The following is a 13,503-nucleotide window of genomic DNA, read 5'->3' on the forward strand; positions in this document are numbered from 1 at the left end:
TTGCGGGACAAAATTGGTGAGTACAGTATACATTCTTTGCGGAGGCATGTATCCCTTATGGTTACTGCAGTAGGGGGGGGGGGGGCGTTTATTATTGGATGTTAGCGAAAAGTCATTATTAGGGACGTAATAAGGTCGAGGGCTGCCACCTCGTCTCGGTTTTCTCTGCCCTTATTTACACATGAATGTTTGCCTTGCAGAGGTTGAACAGAGAGATGCTGCACAGGGAACGAGCATGTCACTAAATAAAACTGTTTGACCGGAAAACCTGGCACAAGAGGAAATTTCCGCACAAGACTACACAAAAATAATGTAGACGTAGAAGTCTATGTTTATGGTGTGTTCTCTTTTTTATTCTTTAGTACTGCTTGCTCAAGAGTTGACCTAAATGCAGCTTTGCTGAATTATAAGTTAATTAGGTAATTTTCATTTCAGAAATATCATGTTTCTTCTTTGTAGGGAGGGCACCTTTGGTGGAAGAGGCTCATCAACCGACTGTGTTAACTGGTACTTATTTTATCTATTTGTTTTGCTACACAGCACAATCAGCGAATTTCAGATATACAAAGAAAGGACAAGTGGACACAACGCATTCTATCACTTATATTGTGCCTTGGTCCATTTCAGAACCTACACCGGTTGTCATGCCTCCCCTTATGTCATCACACCTGTTGCGTTCTGTTGTGGACAGTAAGGTATTATGAATCTTGTTCGCCAATCATGTTGTAGAGGCACAGAAACCTCCCTAGTGCCGACGCTCGTGGGAGCAACAGTTTAGTTCGCAAAACGGAAGTGTCCGTATGTGAGAGATACAAGACATTAGGGCCTTTATTGTACGTCAGGAGTTGTATACATACTAGCCTGAAGTTTTCGCGAATTTTTTTTTCTAAATTCAGGGGCAAAAATCTGGTAAATAAACCTGTGCTCTAAATTTATACGAATTCTGGTGGAAAAACTTTCAATACGCTAAATGCTCAATTCGGGGAGAAATTGGGCTCAGCTACTCAAAAACTAACACTATTGATTTGGTACAAATGGTTATGTAACTGCATCTCCTGGCCAAACAAGTTAGTGTGCATTCCTACAGATTGTGAGTCCAATTTAACGGGTAAAAAATTGCAATTTAAATAATTGCAAAAAGTGCAATTTATAATTGATTAATAAACTGGAACATATGAGCTTTATTGTTTGCATTTCGCATTGTACTGTGGATTCCAAAAATTAATTTTGAACCTGAGTATATCATGAGTACCCGTGTAAACTGCCTGTGCCTGCCTTCATGTCCTCACCAACAGAGGGGCACAGATCAGTGCAACATTGTTGAAAATGTAGATGAAGACGACGAGGTGGTAATCGACATGGTGATGCGCGTGGGACAACTTGGGTTTTCTTTTTTCACTTGTGCCTAGCTTTGCTCATGTACGGACGTACGTATGAGTTTAGTAAAAGCTTTCTGGGAGTTCATCGCTGTTAGCTTTTCTCCTCCTGTTGGGCTGGCCTAGGTCTGGCAGTTGCTCCATTGCCGGTTCAAAGTTTACCGTACAACATTTGGTGCCGAAACCCGGGAGCAAGACGGCAGCTGCAACGACGTTCGAACCCTTCGCCATGCCTAACAGCAACGTTCCAGAGAAGCTTCAGGCCAAGCGGACAGCGAGAAGAACGCAAGCAACGAAGACTATTAACGAAGCTACCGCTGCGCTTCAGGACCAGAGTGCCACAGCAGAGAATACCACCGCCCTACTAGAGAAGCTCACGACATGCAGCAAGCAGCTTTACGTTTTGGATCGGGAAGTGGAGGACAGCATCGCTCCTGAAGCGTTCAGAAGTGAATACGACTCTGTTCTGCAGTATGAAGAAAGGATAACAGAGTGCATCGCAAGGCTACGACTCACCTTCGAACGACTGCCACCGACTACATCGACGCCTACACCAGCAGTCACAACTACAAGCAAGTTCTCCGACTCCACAGATCCCTGACCGTAGTACCGGAGTCAGGCTGCAACGCCTTCAACTGAGGAAGTTCCGCGGAGAGTTTACAGAATGGCAGCCGTTCAGGGATCAGTTCAAGGCCAACGTGCACGACAACAGGAATTTAACCAAGTCGGATAAATTCCATTACCTTCGATCGTTGTTGCTCGGAACAGCGGAGGCAGCCATATCAGGACTGCAGACGACCGAAGCGGCGTACGACGACGCTATCGCTTTGCTCACTCAACGGTTCGGAGACCGGCGAAGGCTTGAGGAACAGTACCTAGGGAAGCTTAGAACGCTTCCACATGTTAAGTCTTCAACGGACACGTGCGGTTTGCGAAAACTCCACGACTACGTGCAGACGAACATATGCGGTTTACGCTCTTTAGGCATACCAACAGTGACTTACTCTTCGATGATGACGCAAATCCTACTGGCCGCAATACCGTCCGACATAGTGCTCGAGTACCATCGTTTGAACCTCCGGAGCATACAGAGAGACGCCGCAACACCAGCAGAACACGAAGTCGCCACGTTACAAGATGAAGGCGCTGCCTCCACAGCTTCCGCAGAACTGAAGAAGGTGTTGGCTTTCCTGAAGGCGGAAGTTGAAAGCAGAGAAAGGAGTGGACTTTGCGACCGCCAGGATCAGAAACCGTCCGGCCAACGGAAGACTGGAGCAGAAGGTCATGCCAGTGCACCCTCGGCTTTCGCGTTGCACAACCAAAGTGTCCCGACGAACTGCCTCTTTTGCAAGGCGAAGTCTCACGCCACTGAGAACTGCAACGCAGACATGTCGCAGGAAGACAAAAAGACGACGTTGGCCAAGTACAGGCGCTGTTTTCGGTGCACGAAGGCGTTCCACAATTCAAAGGAATGCCGTTACAAGGGAAGGTGCTCAAAATGCAGAGGAAGACACGTTGCCACAATGTGCGACCACAACTGACGGCCGCGCACGCTAAGGAAACTCAAGACAAAAACTCCATCGAAACGACAGAAACTTCAGTCCTGATGTCTTCCGCGACCAGTATGAGCACTGTGCTCCTCCAAACGTTTCGTGCCTGGACTGTGTCGGGTACCAGGTGCCAGTATATCAGAGGGATAGTTGACAGTGGAAGTTCACGAACGTTCATCCGGGAAGATCTAGCAAGGGAGCTCGGTTTGAAGGAGGTAGCCCAAGTTTGGATCGGAATTAACACGTTCGCCTCAGACTCGGAGTGTCGGCCCGCAAAACAAAGCGTTGTGGAAGTGACTGTGCGAAGCCAGTACACCCACGAAGACGTCAAGCTAGCAGCCATCGTCATACCAGTGATATGCAGAGATATCCAGGAATCGCCGGTGGACAACGAACACGTACTTGCACTTCAGGACTGTGGTGAACTAATCGCCGATGTTGTGGCTTTTCCTGGTATGCGGCAACTAAATGGCATCAGTCTGCTTATTGGATCCGATCAAGTTTGGAAGCTGATCTCCGGCGAAATTCGCCGCTACGGGAAGCAGGAAGAGCTCGTTGCCATCGAAACGATATTGGGATGGACGTTCCAAGGCCCAAGCCAAGTGAAAGCTCTCGTCGCGCAACAAGCAGACAGCCTCATATGCGTGCTGAGAACAAACGTGAACTGCGTGCTTCTGCAAGATGAAGAAATAAGGCAGATGTGGGAAATCGAAAATGCAGGCATCAACGAAGGCGCCCCACCGACGCTATTGACGAGTAACGTGCTAGCAGAGTTCCAGCGCACTGTAAAGATGGCAAACGACAGTTATGAGGTGCGCCTCCCATGGAAGAACGTCGACGTCCCACTGCACGATAACCGTGCTGTCGCAGAAAGGAGACTGAATCGATTGGTGAAACGGCTCGCCGTGAACGACGCCTTGGTAAGAGAATACGACAAGAACATTCGCGCGTATTTGTTGAACGACCACGCGGAACCAGTACCTATCTCAGAGGCAAAGACACCTGAACGCATCTACTACATGCCTCATCGTGAGGTCATCCATCCCGAGTCTACGACTACGAAAATGCGGGTGGTGTTCGATGCTTCATCGCATTCTGGCAACTGCACATCGCTCAACGATCACTTGGAAAAAGGGCCGAAGGTTCAACCTGACTTGTTAGATACGCTACTCCGTTTCAGAACGCATCCGATTGGAATCACTGCAGACATCGAAAAAGCGTTTCTGCAAATCAGTGTGGACGAACGCGACAGAGATGCGTTACGTTTTTTGTGGTTTGATCAGGTGCCACTTCGACAAACCATTACATACAGCGCCAAAATGGTGGAATGGCGCATGCGGCGGGTGCCTTTTGGGTCATCGGCCAGTCCGTTCCAGCTAGCAGAGACTCTGGAGCATCATTTTCGTAAAGTCACCGGCGACTTAAAGGACACTGCAGACGTCTTGGCGTCTTCATTCTACGTGGACGACTTGGTGACTGGAGCACAAGACTTGGAGTCAGCAGTGAAGCTTTACAACGCCGCCAACGAGGTCATGAAAACGGCCCACATGCGTCTGCGGAAATGGACGTCCAACTGTTCAGCGCTTGAAGGCGTTTTCAGACATGAAGAGGAGAGCAGTACGAACAACAATCCAGTTACAAAAGTGCTTGGAGTTGTTTGGGACAAAAGGAACGACACACTTGCGTGCAGCTTGGGCTCAATTGTTAAATCGGTGCATGTTGCAGGCACCAAGCGAAACGTACTCCAAGCATCGGCTAGGATTTACGACCCTCTTGGCTTTCTACACCCTTTCACGGTTCGAGCAAGAATGATTTTTCAGGCCTTGTGGGTTGAGGAGGTTTGCTGGGATGCGGAGATGCCAAGAGACAAGCAGGACCAGTGGAGTCAATGGTGCAGGGAACTACCGGAACTGGCTGAGGTCATCGTGGATCGCTGTATGTTCCCCAGTGGTTGCAGAAACCCTCAACTCCATATCTTCTGCGACGCCAGCCCGAAGGGTTACGGTGCTATAGCGTACCTCCGAAGGCAGAACGAAGACGGATCGACGACTGCTACATTTGTTCTCGCGAAGACACGAGTAGCACCGCTTAAGCAGCTGACTCTGCCACGTCTAGAGCTGATGGCGGCGTTAATCGGCTCAAGAATGATGCACTACTTGAAAAGAATTTTCATCGGCATTGAATTTGAGGCCTTTATGTGGTCCGACTCGATGATTGCCCTCTGGAGGATCAGAAGACCGCCTACAGAATGGAAACAGTTCGTAAGCAACCGTGTCGACGAAATTCAACAAAAGACTGATCGACGGAGATGGAAGCATTGTCCTGGAACAGAGAACCCCGCAGATTATCTAACCAGAGGTGTAACGGCAGAAACACTAATTCGCAGCAACGTCTGGTGGCACGGACCCGATTGGTTACTCCTCGAGCCATCAAGCTGGCCAGACGACGACCTCGAGTGGGACACCAGAGCAGATGACGAAAGGAACCGGAAAGCAAACATCTTACACACTTCGGTTTCGTCAGGTCCACCGCCAATTGATACAGCCAAGTACAGCACTTATCAACGACTGATAAGAGTTACTGCGTGGGTCCTTCGTTTTCTGAACAACATGCGGAAGCCGGAAGACCGACAATCCAGTTGTTTGGTTGATGAAGAAATGAAAAGAGCGGAGAAATTCTGGGTGCAGCAGGCCCAAGCGGAACACTATGCGGAAGAAATTGCTCAGCTTCAGACGGATCAGACGGTAGCACCGGAATCCAAACTCGCCGCGCTGCGACCCTACCTCGATGACAGCGGGATTATTCGTTTGCAGACACGGCTACAGTACGGTTCAGAAGCAGAGGACGTGAAATGCCATGTCATTCTTCCACGCGAACATCACTTCATGAAGTTGGTCGTCGATCAAGGTCACAGGAGGACCCTGCATGGTGGACTACAGGATACATTAAACGACATACGAGGGCGCTGGTGGATTCCACAGGGCAGACAAATAACAAAGAAAATTATATTTCGATGTGCCACCTGCTCACGTCATCGCCTGCAGGCGGCTTCAGCTCCGACCGCCCCATTGCCACCTGAGAGGGTTGTTCGAAACCAACCGTTCGAGGTAGTGGGAGTGGATTTCGCGGGCCCAGTAATGGTGCGCTCCGGAAGTGGAACATCGAAGTCATACATTGCTCTTTTTACGTGCGCTACCACGCGGGCAGTGCATCTGGAACTTGTCTCGGATCTCACTGCGAGGTCATTTCTTTTGGCGATCCGTCGTTTTATCGCCCATCGAGGACTTCCCACTACAGTGTACTCGGACAACGCACTCACCTTCAAAAAAACGTCTCGTGAGATTCAACAGCTCCAAAGCAACGTCCGGAAGAATGAAGTGCAGGACTATTTCGCCAATCATAGAATAAAGTGGAGGTTCATAGCCGAGAAGGCAGCGTGGTGGGGTGGATGGTGGGAGAGATTGGTCCGCACCATGAAGCAATCTCTCCGAAAAGTCCTTGGGCGACAGTCCTTAACCTTCGAGGAAATGATGACCGTTTTACAAGACGCCGAGGCTTCGATAAATTCAAGACCTCTCACATATTTACATGCATCGCCGGATGAACCAGCTGCGTTGACGCCTGCTCATTTGTTGATTGGCCGACGATTGGTCGCACTTCCAAACGGTCAAGATCAAGCACCGCCGCGGTCGACAGTGACAGATCTTTCCCGCCGATGGCGATATCGGCAGAGAGTATCAGACCATTTCTGGAAACGATGGCGCACGGATTATCTTCTTCACCTGAGGTCCGCCCACATCTCCAAGCCGGTGGGGTACCACACATTGAAGTAGGGAGACCTGGCTCTTCTTCACGAGGAAAGGACACCACGTAACCTGTGGAAGACTGTGCGAATAGTGACCCTCCACAAAGGGCGAGACGACAAGGTGCGAGCTTGTACCATCAAGTTGCCAACTGGGAACATCACAAGGCGGCCAGTGCAGCTACTGTATCCCCTGGAGCCTCCCCCGCCGAATGACTGCAGTCATTCGGCGGGGGAGGATGTTGAAAATGTAGATGAAGACGACGAGGTGGTAATCGACATGGTGATGCGCGTGGGACAACTTGGGTTTTCTTTTTTCACTTGTACCTAGCTTTGCTCATGTACGGACGTACGTATGAGTTTAGTAAAAGCTTTCTGGGAGTTCATCGCTGTTAGCTTTTCTCCTCCTGTTGGGCTGGCCTAGGTCTGGCAGTTGCTCCATTGCCGGTTCAAAGTTTACCGTACAACAACATATCGTGTCAATACCTTTCGGTCCACGTTCAGTTTCTGAGGGTAGAAAAGACTAGGTACACTTGTCCAGCCTTCATTTACCCTGTTTATCCGGACTCCAGCATCCGCAGCCAAAACGTCTGGATGGCGGGCAGCAAACATGTGCAATACAATATAGGGTACAAACAAAACGCAATCATTGTTTGTATCTTGGCTGAAGTACACCATGTACGGTATTGCAGTTGGAAAATTGTAGGCATTGCAATAGCTCGTGCTACATCAGCCTGTTCTCCGAGCCTATGGGTACTTCATGCAATGTATTCAAAAGCAACAAAGGATTATGTATCCATCATTTTCTTTCGTTGATACTCACTATGTGTACAAATTCCAGATTCACCTTGGGGATGACAGTTTTGTTCCTGGGAACTTCATCTGCATACAGCGGGGCACAATGAACAACAAGTTAGTCAAAGATTGGATGCAGCATTTCTGGACACAACATGGAACGGCGACTAGTAGCATTTCAGGGGGACTGTACCAGAGACCAGGCATTCATGCGCTCGTCAGAAGCAACACCAGAGAAGCTGGATTCCATTAGATTCGACGAACTTTCAGATTCCAGCCTCAATCAATTTGCAATTTTTTCTCTGTTCTTTCTTGTTCTGTTGTTTCTTTTTTGTGTTCCGGGAATATCTTTCCTTGATCTTTCTATGAGCAAACTGAAGAGCCTACTTGAAATATCACATATACTGAACATCTCCAACATTTTTGTTTCAGATGGCATGCCACTTTACATTGACGGCCACTTTTGTTTACGTGTTGGATGATGCGCCCTTTAGAGTGTTTCTCTGTTCTTCAGCGTTAAAGGGACTATGAAACGATTTTTTTCTTCGTTTCGTTCGAAAGAAGACATTTTTCTGAGCCTAGAACCGAAATTTTACTTTCGTCGCGCGAGCGGATTTCTCGGGAGCGAATTTAAACGGAGCGGCGAAGGGAGGACAGCTGGCGCCGCGCCGTGACGAGCTGCCGAGCGGAGACTCAACGGGTAACTTGACGCGACCATGGCCGGCTCAGCAACACGTCATCGTGACGTGTTGCCGAACCGAGGAATTCCGCCAGGAGCATGCGCCGTAGGATCCCGCGTATGCGTTCATCGGGAGTGGAAATCTCCATGACAGCAGCTTTCGCGCGATCGGCAGATTTCGGCAGTGGCGGCAGCCACAGCGCGAGATCGCGGCATTACTTGCCATTGTGCAACACCGGTGACGTAACGGGGAACCGATGAGCGGTCCGTACAGTTACACCATCGGCAGGGAAATATGCGCGGGAGAGGAGGAACGCGGAAGAGACATTTGCAGCGCGCGCTCCTCGCAGAGTGGAGCGATTTCGTCCGGAAAAATTTGTGGCATATTAGTTTCTCTGCGGGAAGAACAGTTTCCATCGAAAAAAAGTATGGGGGTTCGGGAAATTTCATAGTCCCTTTAAGTCCGTGGTAGTTAGAGTATTAAATTTGTAATGCTTCTTGGATTGATAGTTTGTTTCGCTATTATTTTCTTGCATGTGTCTGTTGTTTGCACGTTGGCAGATGCGCCGTTTAGAGTGTTTCTCTGCTATTCAGCGTTAGCTCTACGATAGTCGCAGTATTAAATTTGTAAGTTTCTCGTTTTGATAGATTGTTTTTCAATTATCTTCCTGTATGTATCTCTTGTTTACGTGTTGGATGATGCATGGGTTTGGCTCTCTATTAACTATTGATCGTGTTTCTCGATACTTCCTTGCATGTGTGCTATTCACGTCATAAGAAACTGATTAATTGTGTTGTGTTGGAATATTCAACTTAGCTTCCCATATTCTTCTGTGTTTCTTCTGTTTCATGTTTTTGGTTGAGTTTTTCTCCTTCACACAGAGTCACAACATAATTCCTGCCACTATTGGCTTTAATAAATATACTTCATCTTGTACTTTTGTGTATAGCAATCTTTTGCATATCTATACTTGCATGTGAACCCTCCACTGCACGGCTGTTGTAAGGGAAAAAATGCCTCTGAAGCTGGCCCAGTTGTGGTGGTAGCATCGCCAGGCTGGGATGACAGCGTGCATGTACGAACTTGCATGTAAACCGCCCATTGCTCAGCTGTTGTAGTGGGAAAAAATATGGATGAAGTCGTCCCAGTGTGAAAAATGTGAATGAAGTCGGCCCAGGTGTTGTCAGTGTGCATGTCCCTAGTTGCGTGTAAACCGCCCACCGCACAGCTGTTGTAGTGGGAAAAATACGAATGAAGTCGGCCCAGGGTGAAGAATGTGAATGAAGTCGGCCCAGGTGTTGTCAGTGTGCATGTCCCTAATTGCGTGTAAACCGCCTACCACACGGCTGTTGTAGAGGGAAAAAATTACGAATGAAGTCGGCCCAGATGTGACGGCACCATCGCTTGGTGTGGTTGCCGGAAAATGGCAACCGTCGGTTGGCAATGGCAACTGGAAAATGTCGGTACCGTCAGGTTCAGGCGTAGCGGTGATTCCGAGGATGGCTGGGCGGCGGACGTGCCACTGGCAAGCTGCTGCGACAATAAAGCGCAGAGAGCTCTCATCTGCCGAAACAGGTCCACCGCTACAGGCGGCTCGTCCTCGTAGACGGGCTTGAGAGGCTTCTTGGGCGGCATGGCCAGCAAATGCACACTCTCGAACTACACATAAAAGACAACAGCAAAGGCGATAGCGAGCGAAGAGCACGAGCGACAAGTGCTACAAACAACACTGCAAATGCACTCGCTGTCAGTGTCCCCGGGTGTGCGGCAAGACGGGCCGGGCCCCACGTGTGGGCGCCAGGGACTCCTCCCACTGAGTCCCACCATGGGTGCGGGAACCAACCCGTCAAGCCCCACAGCCACACCAAGGAACACGAACAGCCAGTTGCTAGAAAAATCGTTTAACGCCACAAAACAACTTACATCATGGTGCGCACTCTTCCTCGCTCATTCGCTCACCTTCTGTACCCCCGACCACGGAACGCTCGCTTATCAATGCTTCCTGAGCATTACGTGCGCGAACCCTCTGGGCACGTTACACAACATGGGCCCTCCTTGGGCCCCAGCCGCGTGGCGCGACACCAAAACTTGAACATCGACTTACCTCCATTTTGCTCTCCTTTTAGCTCTGTTTTGAGTCGGGCATCTCACTTCATACGATTTCGTTCCGAGATTACAAATTGCCTCTGGAGTCGCGCGTTACCTATGATAACATTGATGGACAAAATCCTTGCAGTGAATCGTAGCTTTCGGGGGTGGAACTCAGTCCGCACTGCAGTGAATCGCTGGCAGCCAAGAGCTTCGCTCTGCTTTCTCTTTTGGCAGCTTGTGGTAGGTAACACTTGAATGCTCAGTTGAATTGTTCAACAGCGTAGCACCGTCGCATTCCCGACAACTTCCAACCAAAGAAGCCAAGCGGCCATCCAAGAGCCCACGTCAAGCCAAGACAGTTGAAACTTAGGGCCAGTTCTCACTTGGCGACGCCCGACGCAGCGTCATGAGCGGGCGGCGGAAGTAGAGGCGCATTTCCGCCGCCCGTTCAGCGCGCGCGATTTTCATGTTCCCACCACAGTGGCATTCCGTCGTCCAAAGCAGACGAAAAATCAGGAGGCGTGGCCTTTCTGTGACACCTTATTGGTCGCCAGTGTATCGTTCTCGCCAACTCTCGCCAACGTCGTGAACGAGACCGGCATGGCAATTTTTTTGGCTCGGCATCTCTCCTCTCCCAACGCCGGAAATGCGCGTCTATTTCCGCCGCCAGCTCACGACGTCGCGTCGGGCGTCGTCAAGTGAGAACTGGCCCTTAGAGCAGTAACGTCGGTGCGCTCGTGCGCAGGGTTTGCCGACGATCTGATGGGCGTGCAGGGAAACAAAAAAGAGTTTTTCTAAAAACTACAAACAGTTGGACCAAAATATTCCGCACACATGTTCAGTGTTCGCTAATGGACGCACTGTTCAATTCTGTGGCACTTCAAAATCGGCGTATCTGACAATGCAAATGTGTATTGTGACGTCCTCATCCTTCTGTCTCTGCTGCGTGCGCCAGGTTTGTCAATGAAAGAATAAATATGTTCCAGTTGTAATTATTTCTTCCTCTCATTTTTTGTGTATGTGAAGTTTTGCATGTAGTGATCAGTAGTTTTTCACCGCTGCATGTCTCTAGATGAATTACGTATGCTGTAGCTACATGTTGCAAAAGACAGTTTCCGTTGTGCACTTACGAGAGCTGATTTTAAGCATCCTTTATTGTGTAGCGTCTTAGAGGCAGTCGTGCCTCGCCAAATTGTAAACTTTACGCCTGTGTGGCGAGTAGGAGACGATAACCTAGACGTCCTAGTAACCTGTATAAAAGTTACTGCTCAAAAGTTGCTTTGTAACTTCTGAAATAGAAGACCTGTAAAATATTGCGATTTTTTTTATCTTTACTAAAGGTTACCAGATTAAGAGTGCACTCCCAGGCCACCGAACACCAGAATGACTTTATTTTGCTCATTCTCTATCATGTATAACTAAGAGCGTGTCAGGTTAATTGAGCGAGCAACAGTGCCTTGTTAATTGCGAACTGACTATTTCACATCTCTTCCTTCCCCGAATGAGCTGCAGCGGTGGATTAGCCGCGCCTAACCAAAGGCACGTTACGGCGCTTGTCCCGGACTTCGCTTGGAAGCCACGGTATTCCTGGTATGCGAACGCAGTGTGATACACAGACGCTGAGTTCAGGCTTTTGCTTGTTTCTGGTATATAGTCACGGAAGCCAGGTTCATGGGGCCTCTATTCTAAATTTGGGCTCCAGAAATTACGGTAATAGCGGGGAGGCGCATTTGTGCAGCAGCTGTCGCCTAACAGTCTGTACTACTGGGAACACGCCATTCCACTAAGTTGTACGTTGGTGTTGCGCTGCGGTAAGGGTCCACTTGTGGATGGCGGAGGTAATTCTCACACGCTCCTTTCGCTTTGAATTTTCCTTTTTACTTATTCAAAAATACTTATGTTCCAGAAGCGGAGGCTGCGTTTTCCCCACTACCGTGCAACATCTTGTGAGGCTATCCGAACGAAATGCTTTTGAACTTCTACTTTCCGTAGCTATATTTTAATTGTTCATTTATTTACGGCTCAGGGTGGCCTTTACAGCTGAGTGGCGTTACCGCTTACGACAAGTTGACTCTCCAAGATGCCGTCACTACGGTGATCTGGAAGATCTAGAGCACATCCTTCTCCATTGTCTGCACTCTTCCTTGTCCATTGTCAGCTGAACTCTCGCCCTGTCACTATATGTCAAAATTGCTTGGTCCATGCCGAAACCCAGCCCACCAACGCCCTAAAGCCGCCCTGTCCACAGAAGCACTACTAACCTCCTCACTGTGTCACTAAGTCCTCACTGTGAGGCGACCCGTTATTCCATGTCACCACATTACCGCCAGCAATGGGGCAGACTGTCGCCCCTGACAATGAAACTCCCCAATCATCATCATTAAAATGAAGTTGTTGTTGTTCATTTATTCACTTGAACAGCCAAAATGACTCATTGGTGAGGGACCTAGTAAACAACGTAGACATATCAAACGTTAGGCATGTCTTAACGGAAGTTTGTGGAATATGAAATGACGTCAACATCCTGGGATCTGCAGTGGCTACATGGAGTGCTGGCGGCTGGCGCACATATCTCGCGAAGGAGATTAAGGTTGTAACTATAAGTAGCAGACAGGTAAGCTAGTGCAAGGCTGAAGTGGGCAGCATAACTATGCTGGGCTAGGAAACAGATAAAACGGCATGTAGGAGGGAAAGGTGGTGGACGAGATCCATAATAAGCTAGCCAGTATGGATCCCGTATGGATTTCGCAACAGAACAACGACACGACAAAAAGTTTAGGCTTCTACTCAAGGGCTTGAGCCTTCGTGTTGTGTCGCTTTTCCGAGATATCCATCGCGAGATTTTGCTTCCAATTCAGTCGATACCGAAATTGTGCGCTTTATACGCGACCATGACTAGAATTCAGGGACACCTTCTCTGATGCAGGTTCTGCCTTATAGCAGAGGAGCATATACGAAAGCCAACTTGAAAGAAAAGCACGAGGTGAGGAGGGAGGAAGATGGAAAGAGGCGTGGGCAGACGAGAAAGGAAATTTCTACATCAGATATCGCGCACGGAGCCCGGCTATCAGGAGCAATTGCCCAACGCAGAATGAAAATGTGATGAATCAGCTCTGATAACTTTTACCAAGCTTTTCTTTGCTGTACTGCTGGTCAGAATTCTGGGCTGCTAGTCGTAGCGTATGGAACGAGGTGATTGGCACTCGTAA

At 49.0% G+C, this 13,503-nt stretch overlaps 2 protein-coding genes across 2 annotated transcripts; both read left to right on the forward strand.

Annotated features, from left to right (window-relative positions):
* The first annotated feature begins 1,605 nt into the window (after positions 1–1,605).
* Positions 1,606–2,917, forward strand: LOC135395853 (uncharacterized). The gene is made up of 2 exons (XM_064626941.1): positions 1,606–1,875; positions 1,970–2,917. Exons 1-2 carry the CDS (start codon positions 1,606–1,608, stop codon positions 2,915–2,917), a joined length of 1,218 nt encoding a protein of 405 aa, XP_064483011.1.
* An 83-nt stretch (positions 2,918–3,000) lies between these two features.
* On the forward strand, positions 3,001–6,759 carry LOC135395854 (uncharacterized). Its single transcript, XM_064626942.1, has one exon. The coding sequence runs from the start codon at positions 3,001–3,003 to the stop codon at positions 6,757–6,759; it is 3,759 nt and encodes a 1,252-aa protein (XP_064483012.1).
* The last annotated feature ends 6,744 nt before the right edge of the window (positions 6,760–13,503 follow it).

Source organism: Ornithodoros turicata, chromosome 5 (assembly GCF_037126465.1).
Source record: "Ornithodoros turicata isolate Travis chromosome 5, ASM3712646v1, whole genome shotgun sequence".
NCBI classification, from domain to species: Eukaryota; Metazoa; Arthropoda; class Arachnida; order Ixodida; family Argasidae; genus Ornithodoros; species Ornithodoros turicata.